The 16,236-nt window shown below is 41.3% G+C and overlaps 1 protein-coding gene across 1 annotated transcript in view; it reads left to right on the top strand.

Moving 5' to 3' along the window:
- The window catches only part of GTF2H4 (general transcription factor IIH subunit 4), a gene marked incomplete in the record, with an annotated part of 405,264 nt that overhangs the window by 30,119 nt on the left and 358,909 nt on the right, over positions 1 to 16,236 (top strand). The window contains 1 exon segment of the mRNA XM_044084363.1: positions 14,164 to 14,290. Within this exon segment, the coding sequence (XP_043940298.1) occupies positions 14,164 to 14,290 (127 nt within the window).

The raw sequence follows: 16,236 nt of genomic DNA, 5'->3' as shown, positions 1-16,236 counted from the left end.
TACTAGCACCACCCATGGTTTGAAACTCCCGCCGAAGTCTACGGGTCCAACAGGCAGTCAGGCACTGCCTCATGAAGCTGATGTCATCACGCCCCTGAATATACTGGCGATGTGTGAGGATGTCAGACTTAACTTAAAATTGTAAATAAAAAAAAAAAATTAAATCCGGAATGGAAGGGGCCACATGGAAATTTGTGGCACCCCATTATTTTGCCCTCAAAACCAGTAAATACCAAGTAAGTCGGTACGGTTGAGAGGTATGATTGTGGCCATGGTTTTGGGGTTTATACCTTTCAGGGTGCACTCTTCAGAATCAACTTTTCAGAAAAGTGCAACCTGAATCCTGTTAAATATATGAAATTAGTGTAAGCCACTACTTCTCCGTCATTCTCACAAGGAGAAGCTCTCAAGGTACGCTAGCCTAGCAGTAGCCTCCAGGCCTTTACCTCTTTTTACATTTCCCTTTTTGATGGAATTTCTACAAAGAGACTGACAACACAAGGCAAGAGTCATTGTCCTAGACCTTTACTGGACCAGATAAGTGTGGATTCCCCTGCTGTGTAGTGTCATCTTCTGGAGAAACCTCTTCTCGTCAGACCCCTGAGGGGTCTGTTATCCTATCCATGTGGCAAGCCTCACATATACCTGTATCCTTCAGACTTAAGTGCATGTTTTTTCTAGTTCCACTGATGGTCAGTGACCCTGCTTAACTTTTTCCAGAGTTGTTCATATCACAGTTGCTCAAAATACCACTACTAGAAAAAAATTACAGAAGTTAATGGATGAAGTTTTTCCAACAGGTTACTAGCCAAGGCCTCAGTCTCTTCTTTGACCCATTTTTGGTGGTCCTGCAATTTATCTCTGGCATTTGGGATCAAGATTCTAGCTGTCCCACTGTTGAGGTTCATCTGGCAGCCATTGCTAACATTCAGCAAGATCTTTTGTCTTCTTCAGTAGCTTCTTGGTCTGTGAGGCCTTTTTTAAGAAATGCATTACTTTTGAGGCCTCCTCACAGAGAACTTGTTCTCAATTGGAATTTGTATTTTATGTTGGATAACACCATATCCCTCTGAACCAGAAGTCCAACCTGATTTCTGTCATGGAAGACATTCTCTTTCTAGTAGCAGTTGCTTCAGACAGAAGGTTTTATAATTTTATACCACTTATTCTAAGGCCCGTGTATTGTAGTTCTACTTCCATGCAAAAAATAACCACAAAATGTAACCTTATCAGTATTTTTGCTGCAGTACTGTAGCAGAGGGTAACACTTGCTGCACTCTGTCGACATCTTCCACCATAGTTTTACTTTGACAAAACTAAAGGTATTAAAGGATGAGTACCTCTTTGTATTTTCTGCTATATGCAAAGCGGCGGGTAAGTGTCCAAAGTTATTTTATCTAGATGTCTGTTACATTTTGTTAATAAAGCCCCACCAAAAGCTCATTCTGCTAGGGTTACAGCTATGTCCTTTTCGCAATCTTATCTGTGTCGATCTTTGGGGCTACGGTTCTTCATAGTATTCTGTTTCCATGCCACCAAGAGGAGACGCTAGGGACTTTGCCTTACTGTTGAAGTTAAAGGATTAAATCATGTAACATACAGAACTCTTACACTTAACTGTAACATTAGAGCTTCATGTTTGTTCACTTCAGTGTACTCATCCAGCATCCCATACAAGGAGAAACTTTCCCTGTGTAGGGATATGGAGGAATGTCCCTTTGAACAGTAGGATTGTACACATAATTTTAGTTGTGCTTTTGCAAGGAACAAACTTTGTCTGGAGAGAGAGGTTGAAATGATGCACAGTGAAACTAGAGGAGGAGTTTTAAGCATGGGAGAGTTTTAAATGTGCTAAGCAAATGCTACATGTCATTTCAGTCCTGCTGTAAGGTATATGAACATAGATCATTTAAGGTCTAATAAGTGTACTGTTGTGATAAGTACAATTTTCTTTTTCATTTTGCTGCAGGCGTACAAATGAAGATAGTGGAAGCTTTTTCAGTGTTTTAGAAGACAGAACATTCTCTAAAGCCAGCTGTGAAGGCAGAATTGTGGCTGACAGCAAAAACGACCACAAAGCCTTCTATAGCAAAAACCTCAAAGGCAATACCCAGATTTGCTCTGAGTTATTGCACAATGGCACCTCCTATACTGAGCCAAGGGATATACCCAGCATACTGGCTGACAGATTCAGTGCCAACCCCCCCCCGCCCAGGGCCCTATCACAATACCAGAAGAAAACCTGGTAACCACCATTTCTGTGGCACAGGTAAAAGGTGCAATTTCCAAAGCCAAGAATACAGCATCCATAGGATGCAGCCAGGGATATTATCAGGTCCTACATGACCTACAAAACAAACTGGCACCACATCTGTGTGTCCTGTTCAATCACAGCCTTACGTCCGACAATGTTCCTAATGAATGGTACACTGCTACAGTTATCCCGCTCCATAAAGGGGTAGGAACAGACCCTGGGAACTATCCTCCCATTAGTCTGACGAGTCTGGTATGCAAAGCTATGGAGCGCATCATCATGGAACTACTTAAAAAATATATAGGCAGTCTCCAAACTCTTAACCCCACACAGTTTGGCTTTGTCAAGGGGAGATCCTGCCTGCTGAACCTGGTTGACTTCTTCGAGGCAGTCACCAAGGCTGTGGGTAAGGGTAAGGCAGTGCATATAGCCTACTTCAACCTGGCAAAGGCCTTTGATACCATTCCCCACTCAGACATCATTGATAAGTTCACCAAACTAGGTATCAATCCTTTCATCATTAGGTGGGTTGCACATTGGTTTACAGACTGGACCCACAGAGTGAAAGTTGTGGATTCCAAGTCAGACTGTCTACCAGTCACGAGGGGAGTCCTACAGGGCTCAGTCCTGGGCCCGCTCCTGTTTGGCATCTACTTCTCAGAAGTCCAGGCCAACACAGAAGGACTTTGGCTGACCAAGTTCACTGATGACTGCTAGCTAGGAGTCATTATCAACTCCCCAAGTGATGCAGACATCCTACAAAAGGGCCTATCTGAGACCAATGACTGGTGTCAGAACCATGGCCTGAAGCTTAACGCCAAAAAATGTTATCCCCTTTGGAAAAAAACTCTGTTCCCATGAATTACCACATGTTGATGGAAGCCTACTGAACACTGAAGGGGCCATAAGAGATCTGGGCACCCAGGTAGACAGCCACCTCACCTTCAGCCACCACATTGCCAATGCAGTCAAAGTCCTTCTACATGGCACATCTTATAACCAAAGGTTTCACATCCAGGAAGAAAGGTAATCATCCCTCATTAGACCAGTCATCGAATTTAATGCCCCATTTGGCATGTACCTGACCAGGCAACTACAACAGCTGGAGAGTCCACAAAAGTACCTCACAAAAAGGATCATAGGCCTTAAACACATATCCTACATGGGCAGACTCTGTTCTCAGTCTCTTATGTGCTTAAAGGTGATCTCTGCTTGACTTACAAAGCCATGTCTGACCAGCCCTATTTTAAATGCTACACCTAAAGAAATCCAAGTCCCTCCCATGACACACACTACAGAGATCACAACCTCCTTACAACAATTAACAGAACATGCTGGAGGGACGGATTCGTCTCCCAAACACTGCCCATAGTCTGAAATAAGCTTCCCATTCATGTCAAGCAGAGCACCTTGCTGGCCCTCTTCAAGAGAAATCTTGACAATTGGATGGGTAACTAAGTTCACTTCATGGATCATTCCAGTTGCCCTATTGGATAGGGGCACTGTGAATTAACATCTGTTGGCATGGTGCCTGGACAATTTGTTTGAGCTAGGCATGTAAAGGCTCCATGGCCATTAGCCTAGTACACACCTATGAACCTATGAAGAGATAATGATTAAGTTGCATAGCAGAAGTAGAAAGATGAGATCCACATATTGAACACAACAAAGATGGAAATGAACAGAACAGCCACAGATTACTGAGGCTTTGCTATTGGGTCTGCTTGGGAGGTGTATGTATTTTGACCTGATAATACTTTGATTATCCGGTGCTAATAAACCAGTATTTGTAAATCCGTAAGAAATTTGTGTAATTTGTGTCCAAGACACAATTTAAAAAGCTTCAAGACTTGCACCATGAGTTATCCCTGTAGCAACATGTGTAAGGCCTGAAAGTCCATGTGAAGTGAGAAGCTTTTGTGGCTACAAGTCCTGCCTGCAAATCTGTATTGAGAGAAGTATTACAGCTATCATCCATGACATCGTAATTGAGCTTAATGGTACAAACTTGTTCAGACTATTGGAAACCATAAAAAAAAAAAAGTGAGAATATTGTAACAATGATACTTGGCACAAAACTGACCGAGGATCCAGAGGTGGAGACATAAGAAATGTCAGAAGAGCAAAGAAGAGGTAAAGGTACCTGAACATGGGGAGCCCTCAACATATACAGGAAGATTTAAAGAAGTGAGGCGGTGGTAAAGCAAAAGTATGTTTTTCCAAAATGGAAGACATTCTAGAAAAAAATACTGAAAAGACTGTTTACTGTGCCATAAAAGAAAATGCACAGCACAGTAAAGCTGTGCTTTTAAAGATATCAGAATTCCCAGAAAAAAAATATGGATGACTTCGACCATTATCTTAGTGGGACAGTGTGCAATAAAGAATACTTTTTAGACTGTTGTTCAAGCTTCCTTTTTGCATTTTTCCATGTAGTGACAACAGGTGTTAAGATATTTGCAGCATTTAACATACTCAAAACTGGGATCTGACAGTGGTTTACCCTTCAGTAGTCTGTGACTATCAAGATACTGCCGAAAGAAAAGTGGCTCTAAGCCGCTGGCTAGTTGAATATTTCATTATGAGTATCAGCAGGCAGTAAGGATTGCCAAGACAAAAGGTATCCCTAAGTGAAAACTGAGCCAAAACCATTACTTGATTGATTTATTTTTTTTAATACTTGTATACTACCAGCTTCTCCTTTTCCCTGGACTTCTCTGACATAGCTGGGCTAGCCTGGAACCTAAGGGCATCCTAGGGATCTTACTGTCACCTTCGGCTGACATTTTTTTTTTCACTTTAATGACCTACCCTGTTGCCCTCCCCATTGTTTGTGGTTGCGTCCGAGGAGCAGGTGTGAAATGTGGTTTTGTGGAGTATTGCTCTGCCTGTTCAACAGCTCATCCATATCCACCACCCTTTTCCCTTATTTGGCCCACTCTCCCATATTGTGGAATTCCTTGCCTCAACCAGGGGTCATCACGGGGAATGTCCATTTAACCCCCCACCTCCCCTAGGTGGACATGCCCATCTCTCACAACTGCTCCATCAGTCACCTGATCCACTGATTTAAATCCTGGTTATCTGGGCTATAGTCTGGACTTGTATCCCTTTGCCTCTGCCATGGCTCAGAAACTAAGAAATATAGGTAATGAATTATGCATAAGCCAAATTGTGCAGTTTTCGCCCATTAGCTCCATTATTTTATTTATTTATTTATTTTATTTTATTTTATTTTAAATTTAACTGGGAAAAGTGTGACTTGGAATGAGCCAATTTTCAGTGGAGGCCTGGGGAGAAATGCTTCAGACACATGTCTTTGTAATGAGGAGGAAGCCACAGCATCCGGAGGAAACCCACATGAACACAGGGAGGACATGCAGACTCCGCACAGAAGGCACCCCAGCTGAAAATATAACTGGAGAACCTCTTGCTGCGAGGCAATACCACTGCGCCATCCTTTACTGTCTTGTGTTTTCTGCAGGAATCCTGAGGGGGTTTTGAGTGATAAAATTCTGTAAGTTTTAATTGGTAGTTGCTAGCTTTATATAAAGATCCAGTGAAAATTATTGTGGAGTTGCTTAGGTAGTAAAATTGACAGTGTGCTTAAATTTGTTAGTGCCTGTTTAAATTTGTTCTTTGTCTGTGTAGTAGCCCCAGATGTGTGCACCAGTTCTCTCCACTGCCTGCCAGAAAAGTCTTACTGTCAGTGCAGAGGACTAAAGCTCTGACTTGTGAATGAGCTGCTTTCTGTGCCAAGGAGGCAGAATTTGAAACTTTACGTCTTCACTTGCTAACTGTGTGACCGTGAGTAAGTCACTTAATCAGACTTCTGTAAGCTACTCAACTGTCTCGTGGACTGCATGCTGTTAACTGGCTATGAACCTTCCCTAGTGATTAAGGGAGGTGTTAATCTACACAGCAGTACTTATTGGGTTCACCTTAGTTATACTCTGCACTGTACATAGCACTGATTGTCTTGTGAATAAACGTCACTCCCTAACTTCTCTGCCTTTGAGTCTTTTTGCAGCGTTGTCCAAGCTTCACTTCAGTATAGCTGCAGGGAAAATGTTTTATGTTCATTGTAGGAATCACTGCTGCAGTATGAATCCTTAAGCAAGACTTAGCTGGAAGCAGATGTATGCCTTGCCAATTTTCTTTCCAAACTTTACTGCATGTATCCAGTGACCAGAGCTTTTCTTATGCCCACGCAGTGGTCTGATGCTTAGCTTTAAAGCCGGAGCAGCTCACCAGTTTTCATTTATCTACTATAAAAAGTAATTGTTCAGTGCTTCTCACTCAACCCCTTTCATACAACTTTCATAGAGTAATAAGCGTTCAGTTTAGGGTCATGTGTTACTCTGTACAATGTGATGCACAAATAAAATACGTCTATTACTGTGTGTTTAGGTTGTTGATGCTTTGAATTAGAAACCAAGGTCTGAGGTCTGTGACATCCCAAGAAAACTACAAGTGGGTGTGTGGAAAACAAATTCCATCAAAAGATTTTCATTTGCATTATATTTTCTAATTAGGCAAGAAACGGTGTCGTTTTCAAAAAGAATGTTTTTTATGTTGCTCCATTTATTTGAAGGCCTATTTAGCCCACCAAAAAAATTGAAACATGGGTGCAGGCTACCATGCATGGGGCTAGCTTTCCATCAGTGAGCTGAATCAGCTTAGGAAAATGGTGAATGCAAAATTAGTGGCAGTCCGAGACTGCAGTTATTTAGTGAGAGGCCTTGATTATCGTAAAGTCTAAAAGAAAAAATCCAACACCAGGAGAAGTCGTAAAATAAATGTTTTTTATTGTGGCAAACCCAAAAATCCATAAGCAGCAAATCGGTCTTGGCTGAGTAATAGCCTTCTTCAGTGCACTTCACATTAATGGTTTAATCCGTGCACCCTACCTCCTTTGTGTGTATTTGGTTAGGCCTTGATTATCACCATCAGTCTCTCTGAAGATGTTGGACCCAGTGAGCTGTTTTTGAGTGCACCTCTGTTTCACTTTCTTGCTTCAAGACCCTCTTACTGTACTGGTCCCTGTAGAGGTAGACAGTGGAAATGTACAGTCGGCCACTGCACAGGTCATAAGCAGGTTTCTGAGACATCTAGGCTGGATGCCAATTCCCAGACCCCCCCCCCCCCAAACCTTCGTCACTCCTCAAAACTGAAGACTGGAGAGACAATTGATGCATTTTTTATTCAGGAGGAATACATGGTGTCTGTGGTTACATTACTTGTGGAAATGTAAGCCCTGCACAGTAACCACTGCAAACCCAGGCTCAGCAATGTGAATTTGGGAATGTGCAAAAACAGTGATATGGTTAAAATAGAGAAGAAGAGAATGTGGTGGATTTACAGGGGATAAATTCCCACCACCGCAACCAACCACGAGTGAGGATCCCTCTACTTCCAACAATTCCAACGCGGAAGTGTGAGTCACCCTCCAGATGCAAACTCAGAAGTGGAGGACTTGTACATTTTTTTTCCTGATTACTTACCTATAGTTTAAGCCATGAATGTTGAAGAATCTATTTCTTTGGTCTTGGTCTGTACTCTCCCTTGCTTCAGAGGGGAGTTTTTAAACCTCATTTGGGAGCACTTCATATGAGTCTTCAAAGAGGTCTTGGAGTTCAAGAATCATTGCATGGGCCGCCTTGGCATAAGGGATCCAAAGCATTTGATTGACCTACCAGATTTCCAGACATATTAGGATGCCCTTCAGTTGGTCCCTGTTGTCTGACTCGGCCAGCTGTGACTGAGAAACCAGACGGGTTCTATAAGGTGAAAGAGACCCGTACATATGTGTTTAAAAATTCTATAGCAGACCCAGCAGATGTGTATTGGGAAGCTGCAAGAGGGTCCAGAGTCTTAGCCAGCTTTGGGTAGAAGATGTACACTTCTTCCATTTTGGTGTTTATGGCTGTTAACTGCCAAGAGCTCAGTTAAGTACCAGTGCAAGATCCTCAAGCAGATGAGAACATTGTTTCAGAATTCTCAGACACGTCTTTAGAAGGAACGAACATGCTGATTGATCCAGCCAGCTTTTTGTAGTGGGAAGCATGGCCTTTTGTGTAGTTATGATGCAGTTTACACTTTCAGCATGGCAGCATCAAATATGACTGTGATCAGAAGATGTGCTTTGCTAAGGCTTCATCCAGTTCTGAAGAATATGAAAGAGCAACTATTAGATATGTCCCTAGGCAAAGAAATACTTTAGGCCTTCCCTTATGCAAGATTTTCAGAATACTGTTGACAATACTATGGGGTCTGTAAAACACTTGTCTGTGCCATAGTACACCAGGAGTTATCTTAAAATAGTGGCTCTTTTGCAGGAAGCAAACCAAGGCAGATCAGTTCAGACAAAGAAAGGTCTTCAAGGGAAAAGGCAGTCCTATAGAGCTTGCAGATGCAAAGATAGGTAGCAGGCAGGAGGGGAAAGGGAGGCAAGTTTACTACCACCCATGAAGTGAATTGCTTGTATTAAATGTTCTCGCCCCTTCCTGTTTCATTCTCTTCCATCCCATTACTTAAAGGATATAGTTACAAACATCTCAAGTAGAAACAGTACAGTCTGATTACCAGCTGGTGGGAGAGAGAGAATTCATGATGGTCCATCCCTTCATGGAAATAGCACATGCTCCTCAGGATCAGAACCATTTAGCATGGCTGTGATTAGCCAGCTTCTGTCTTCCACTGTACTGCCTTTCTCTGGGAAGCAGGGAAGAGGATCTTACTAAAGGCTCTTTTTCCTCAAAGGATGGCCCATGGAGGCCTGCCCTGGCTCTGTCAAGGCTGAAATCTTATAGGTGATCAAGTTTCCTAGGGTATCAGTTCAGTGTCTGCTGCCTTTTCTGACCGCCAGAAATTGTTTTGGTAATATTGGACAATAGAGCGGGATGGATTTCTGGCACATTCTATCCACAAGAACTACAGGCAATAGTTCATTCAAGGTTGATTAAGACCACTTCCAGTTTAATTCTTTTAACTGTTGGCTTCTCAGCCTTCATGAGGGTGCGCACAAAATGTGTGGCTTCTGTGGTTGTCTGCTTGAAAATACAGATTGGGCACATCTGCCAGTGTTTGGATTACTGCCTGATCCACTCACTGTCAGAAGGTCACAAAAGTTGATTTATGCACTGCCTTATCCATCTTGGTTACTCCCTGAACGTAACAAAGTCTGATATCAAAGATTCTCCTGGGAGCTGTTTTGAGTCGAGATAAGGAACAGTATTTACCTTTCCAAAGACCAAACACAACATTTGAAAGGTGTGCCAGTTCCACAAAAGTTGTAAATGTCATCCTTATGGCTCCTCGGGGCCTTGGGGCACATGCATTCTTCCAGCGTGGTGGTCCTACTGGCTATGTTGTATATGAGAAAATCCAGCGGTATCTCTCAAGCCTCTTTAAGCGGCACAAGCATGATGCACAGTAGGTGATTTTTTCTTATCCCTTCCATCAACAAGAGAGTTTGGTGGGCCCAACAAGTACAGCTCAAACAGGGTATGCATATGTTAGCCCTGGAATGGACATAACCCCTTATAACTGATTCCTTGGATGTCATGGGGGGGTGCTGCATTTACCACATCTGAAAATCTAGAGAAAGTGGAGCAAACCCATGCTGTGCAACACTGTCATCTTGAAAATAGACGATGGAGTTGATTGGTCATAGTAATATTCGGTTCTGACCCCGGGGACCCAAACACTACCATGTTATGGTACATAAACAAGTAAAAGAGCTGTCATAAGTTGTACAGATTGACAGTAATGATCTGGCTTCCCAGCTATGATTGTGGGTGCAGTTCTTTTACATTTCCTTAATCCAGAATTTAGTAGCAGTCAAATTAAGCAGAGCCACTGTACACAGCAACGAGTGGAGGCTGGATCCCAAAGCTTTCCATTCACTCAGACAGGTCTGTCATGACTGGACCTATCATCATCGGACAAAAATTGCAAGCTGCAAAAGTTGTGATGAGACTTAGGGACACAGGTGGACAGTGGTCTCACCTTTGATAACCACATTGCCACAACAGTCAGGAAATCCTTCTGTGTGGCACACCTCATCACTACGGGCTTTTCATCCAGAAAAAGGGAGGTCATTGTCTCACTGTACTCATCCCTCATTAGACCCATTATAGAATACAACGCCCAGTTTGGTATGTACCTCTCGAGACCTCTCCAACAACTGTAAAGGCCACAGAAATACCTCGCTAAAAGAATCAGTCCTAAAGCAGATGCCCTATGCTGACCATCTAAAAAACCTCCACCTATACTCTGTTGCATATCGTCTACTCGGAGGCAATCTCTGCTTAACATACAAGGTCATGTCAAACTCAGAGCTGTTGGACATGCTACACTTACAGAAATCCCAATCCCTCAGTCTCGCACACTCCAGGGATCTAAACCTTGTCATCACAATGAACAAAACATGCTGGAGGGATAGGTTCCTTACCCACAGACTTTCCAGACTCTGGAATAGACTGCCCATACATGTCAGAGCGCCTCTTTGGCCCGCTTCAAAAGGAACCTTGATGATTGGATGGGAGATAGGAAGTTCACCCCGGGGATCAAGTCAAGCTAGACAGAGGTCCAGGGGAGTAAATACTGTGGAAGAAATAGCCAGGGAACTGTTATGGCTAGACTTGTATAGGCCCTAGGGCCGATAGCCTAGTACCAAGCTATGTTGCTGTGCAAAGAAAAAAAATGGACAGTAATTGTCTTCAACCTCCCTTCATGAGAAACATGTTTAAGCCTGTTTACTCTTTTCATACAATAGTTGCTTCAGAAGATCAGAATAGGTTAGATCAAAACTTTATTGGCAACTTTACTGTGGCTAGAACAGCAATGGTTTTCTCAGATCATACAGTGCAGGGTGGTTCCTTTCCTGCTACTGCAACAATGAAAACTCCTCACACAAGACAGGATAGCTCTGGTGCGCGGCTAAGCTTGTAACTGGCTGCCAGGATTCTATTGGCTTAATATCATTAAAGGATCAGTTGTCAGAGAAAGTGATGGGCATGATGTAAGAGAGGAAATCCAAGCACAGGAGTGTTGTACTTGGCTAAATGGAGAAGATTTTTCTTTTGTTTAAGAGGAAGAACCCCTATAGAGACCAAAGAGCCTAAGGTTGTTTAGCATTTGTCAGAACTTTATAGTTGTCTAGGAGCCTTGTCTGTGCCTTACGTAAGGTGCACCTTTCAGCCATTACTGCTTTTCCCTTGGGTCCTACTTTGTGTTTCTTCTTACTGGTTAAGAGTGTTGCATTTGAAGCTCTCAAGTGAAACACGCATCCCCTTCATATGACTTTCAACTTTGTGATTAAAAACATAACTTTGATGGCCAGCGCCATGGCATACGGGGATAAAGCCCTAACCATAAGTTATTCAGCTTCGAGGCAGCTCTGGCATCTGAGGCTTTGACAGGGTGGGATGGGGATATCCATATTTGGTAGGGTGGGAGTTCATCTTGGTGCACCCTGAGATGATGTGTGGTCCACGGAGAGGGGTGCAGTGCTTGGAAGATTCGAGGGTGGGTGTAGGGGATGTGTATGGATAAAGAGGATGGGTCACAACCTAATAAAATCCTTCCTCTTGCAGATGCGTTTGCCAGTGGGACACCTTTAAGTTTCATATCTTCCCCAGCCTGAAAAAATCAGGGTGGTGTAAGGAATGAAAGTAAGGGCTGGTAGACCCAGGAATGGACAAGGGGCACTGGCGAAGAAGACCAGAAATCTATGAAGCAAAAAAAAAATCTCTGGTGGTCCTCTAATATTCTTTTCTCAAATTTTTTTTTAAATTTTTCATAATATGAAATCAAAACTGATATACAGTACAATAGAAGTTGTTGATATTACAATTTGCATAACATGAGCAAGTTATTAAACTGGGTGTTCACACACTGTAATAAAACAATTTCAATTTAGCTAAAGTTAACAGAGGATTACCATGAAGTTATGATTGTGTTATGGTTCAGTCAGGAGGTGTGAATGATGGTCCTCATATTTATCCTGGAAAGATTTATTTTTGATTGCTGTCAATTCAAATCAAGCATCCTCATTACTTGTCATATTGTACAAGAATACTTGCTCAGTTTACCACAGGGAAATGGTTGGTCTACAGATTATCCCTTTCATGCCTAAAGTCATCTCTGAACTAGCACCCAACAATGTTCAGCTTTTTGTTTTCTAGCCAGACCTTCAGAATAATAGAGCAAGGTTGCTGCATTTAAAGTACTTCATTTGCTACATGAAAATGTTGGAGAACTGTAATGGGGCAGCTGGTTGAGAACTACATGCAAGACTGCTATTCTTGTGTGCTGCATTTGATCTCATTGTATTGTCTTCACTACAGAGTTTTTCTTAACGCATGCTTTCATGAGAAAAAATATGGCTTTAGCAGGTGAAATATGTATGATTTTTACTTCTGGGGTATTGGCAGCTTTGTAATGGTATATTGAGCTTGTTTACCCTTTCATTGAAAGCTGGGTAACATGCAACTTGGCATTGTGACGCATATCAAGCTGTCTGTGCAGCCCATCAGTACAGGGCTATATCTCTAAAAACTTTTGTTTTCTAGTAAAATATTTTTGACTAGATTTTCAATTTTGTTACGTATGCTTTTAGGTGTAGAGGTGATGGAACAGCTGTTGTCTAAGTTTCTGAATGTTCGGTCATGAGTCTAGTAATGCTTTTTTTCCCATGAGTGTTTCACATGCTGGACAACATCTTTTTTAAGACAGAAGTGTGCGACTGCGGTAAGATTGAAACAAATGTTGGCCGCAGTAATGCATTTCATCTTGCTGCTGTGTTACATATGCACTGCCCTTCCTAGTGTGCCATGTTAACATTCATTTAAATTTGATTATGTAGTATCCCTTTGAGTTTACCTAAAGTCTTCACCTTCTCCCACATTAAAAGTTAACTCACATATACAGTTTTCTCCTTGGGTAATTAACTTTGATGAAAATAATAATGATGATGATGATAACAATAATACTAATGACCAGAGTAATGTGATTCATCCTGTTGCTCTCTGACACATAAATAAACATGACTGTTTTAACAGTGATCAACTAAAGTTATTTTGTTTTCACACAGTCTGCCTCCCCAACTTCCACCTGTGATATTTCACCCCCTTCCTTTTCTAATTTTTACTGTAATCAAAGTGGAAAAGTAACAGCCATAGTAATACATTTAAATTAGCAGTCCAATCACTTTTAAACTGCAATGCTTGTATTTCAAATTCTGCAACTATGACTACACTTGAAAATAAATACAAAAAAATGCATTGAATTTCCAGATCTCATGTAATAAAGTGTCATGGTTACACATGCTTATAATATAGCTGTCAATTTTCTGTATTCAAAATGTGGAAATAACGTGGAAAAAATGACCAAAATGTGGAGCAGTTACTAATATTTCTAACCAAGAAGCTGACAGCATCGCTGCAAGCTCTTAATGTAGCTCACAGAGAGCTTTTTTGATAAAGTAATATGGTTCAGTATTAGTTTGCAATGTATATATGCTAAAAATATCTTTGAACGTGTGACAGACCTCTTTAGTATGAAACAGTGTAGAGCATGGTATTTGTGAAGTTTGTAATGAGGAACATTCCTCCTCCTCCTGCGATACAGATGGAAGTATGCTTGTAATTTGAGAATAATTACAGCCTGAGTGCTTTTGTTTTGTCATTTCATTTAAATCCACACAGACAAGTCAGTGTGTTACAATTTTGTTAGATTCCAATCTCTGAAGGGTCAGCGCTTCTGTAATCCCCTTAGAGTTCTATATGTGTGGTTTTACACCCATTTTTGTTTTCAGCCAGGAGATGCAGGCATTTAGAAATCTAGATCCTGTTATAGTGGAGGAACACCTGCTCATGTTCTTTGATTACTTTCTGTAATTTCAGATTTAACAATGAAGCTGGAAAAAGTGCATTTGAAATGTAAGAATTTGCATGAGTTCCTGAGAGAACTAAGCCCAGCTGTCCTTGACCGACTTTATAACCATCCTGCAACCTGCCTTGCAGTCTTCCGGTAAGTATTCCAGGTTTGGAAAAGGTGTATTTAGACTGGAGAAGTGTCCCAACAAATGAACTTTTCTTTTTAACTGTGGCATACTTTTGCTGTGGTACATTTACATTTTTCTTGAAGTGAATTGTGGACAAATGATGTTACATCAGTTAAGGTATATCAATGTGATGTAATGATTTTAAATGCACACGTTAGTGGTTTATTGTAACAGTCTGGTTATGTCCAGATTTGTAATGTATAGTGAATGCTATCGCATTTGTTAGATCTGCTTAAAGTGTTTTGCTACTGTTAAATTTCTTAACCTTTGCACTGTGTTTTCACCTATTTGCAAATGTTTCCAAACTGTACTTTTCTTAAAAGAAACTTGTAAAACATACTCATGCTACTGATGATAAATGGCAAACTTTAAACTCAGTGAGATCAACATGGGGATAGCATGTGGTGCATCCATTGACCTTGTGCAGCACAGCACACACACAGCGATGACTTCATTAAAGTCTGTAGATACATCTCAGTATTCCTAAGGTGATGTCACCAAGGGGTATCTCTTTGGATTGTGGTCTAATTAAAAGTTTACAGAGTTTGTTTAAAAAATGAACAAAATAAATAAGAGATGACAAGGATACAAATGCACTGTGATACGTTACTCTCAGGATGCTAAAATGCAGCTCTGAAACATGGCAATAAATTTAAACCAGTAAAGTTAATAAGTATGCAGCTGTTAATGTCTCTCTTAATGAGAGAGGTAATGCATCCTGTGGACTTGTGACTTATAATGTGGAATACGTTTCTGCAGTCATTTAGCAGTGGTTCTAGGAAGAATCTTAAAATTATTTATGTCATGGTAAAGATAAAGAACATAAAGCACCTGACCTTTTATGGAGGAACAAATTCAGCATGCCAATTTAAACTGGCTCATAACAAAACGGGCATTTGCAGCTTGAAAAATGCATGGGGGTGAGGGGGGGATTCACTCCCACCATCTTTTAGTTTAATTCTCTTTCAGAAGTTGCTACACCTCAGAGAAAGGGGGGGGGGTAGGCTTTACACTGCCTGTAAGTGGCCTGTCTTTTTCTGTGAACCTGTGAGATTGGAGTACCTACTATACGGATATACAAAAGCAGTGATGTCACACTTGTATGTGCCTCAAGCAAAAGTGCTATGAATTACTATTATCTCGAGACATTATTTTCTAACAACTCTGATATGAGCTGTCATGATTTGAACAACTGAATGTAAATTGACTACATCATGTCTGCACTGATGATTTACAAACATTGGGAGAAAATGTAATCTGTTGCAAATGCCTAAGTTGCAACCAATCCATGATATAATTATATTCCATCTTTCTTTTTTCACCTGTGTCATGCATTCACAGATTCCGGAGTGACCTGTACCGAGCGACTGCTGTGAACAGTGTTGCAGGGCCCAACCCCTTTTCTGTAATGTACTGTTTTCTTAATTGGATCTCAAATCGCCCCCTTCTTACTGCTGTTTACATGCCGTTACTCCTGACATCAGTGTTTAAGGGACAAATCAAATGGCATGAAATTCCCAGTCTGCTAGTGTTTGCTTTATACAGTCCTTGGAGCAGCCTAATAGTCTGGCAGTTTAGTGCAGAGAACTGTCAGATCTGCAAACTGGTTCCTTCCTGCCATCCTGAGTTTGATTCCCCTTTTCCTCATTTCCTTTGTGTGACGCTTAGCAAGCAACTTAACCAGACAGTGCTCCCATGTAACATCTAAAGAGAGGCGCATATATGCCTGGTGGATTTGCGCATTAAAAAAAAAATGCTATCAAGCTGATTTTTAGAACTCTTTTTCTGGAAAGTAACTGCTATGGTTCTCCTTTTGTCCCATAACACCACTCCTTTCATATTATTAAAATGTACACTTTATTATGGTTCTGCAGGTAGAAAATGTGAGTTTTATGGTATTCTGAATGGGATT

This window comes from Protopterus annectens, chromosome 9.part0, assembly GCF_019279795.1.
Source record: "Protopterus annectens isolate FY-2018-M chromosome 9.part0, PAN1.0, whole genome shotgun sequence".
Lineage (NCBI taxonomy): Eukaryota > Metazoa > Chordata > Ceratodontiformes > Protopteridae > Protopterus > Protopterus annectens.
This window is presented reverse-complemented; position numbering and strand designations above follow the sequence as displayed.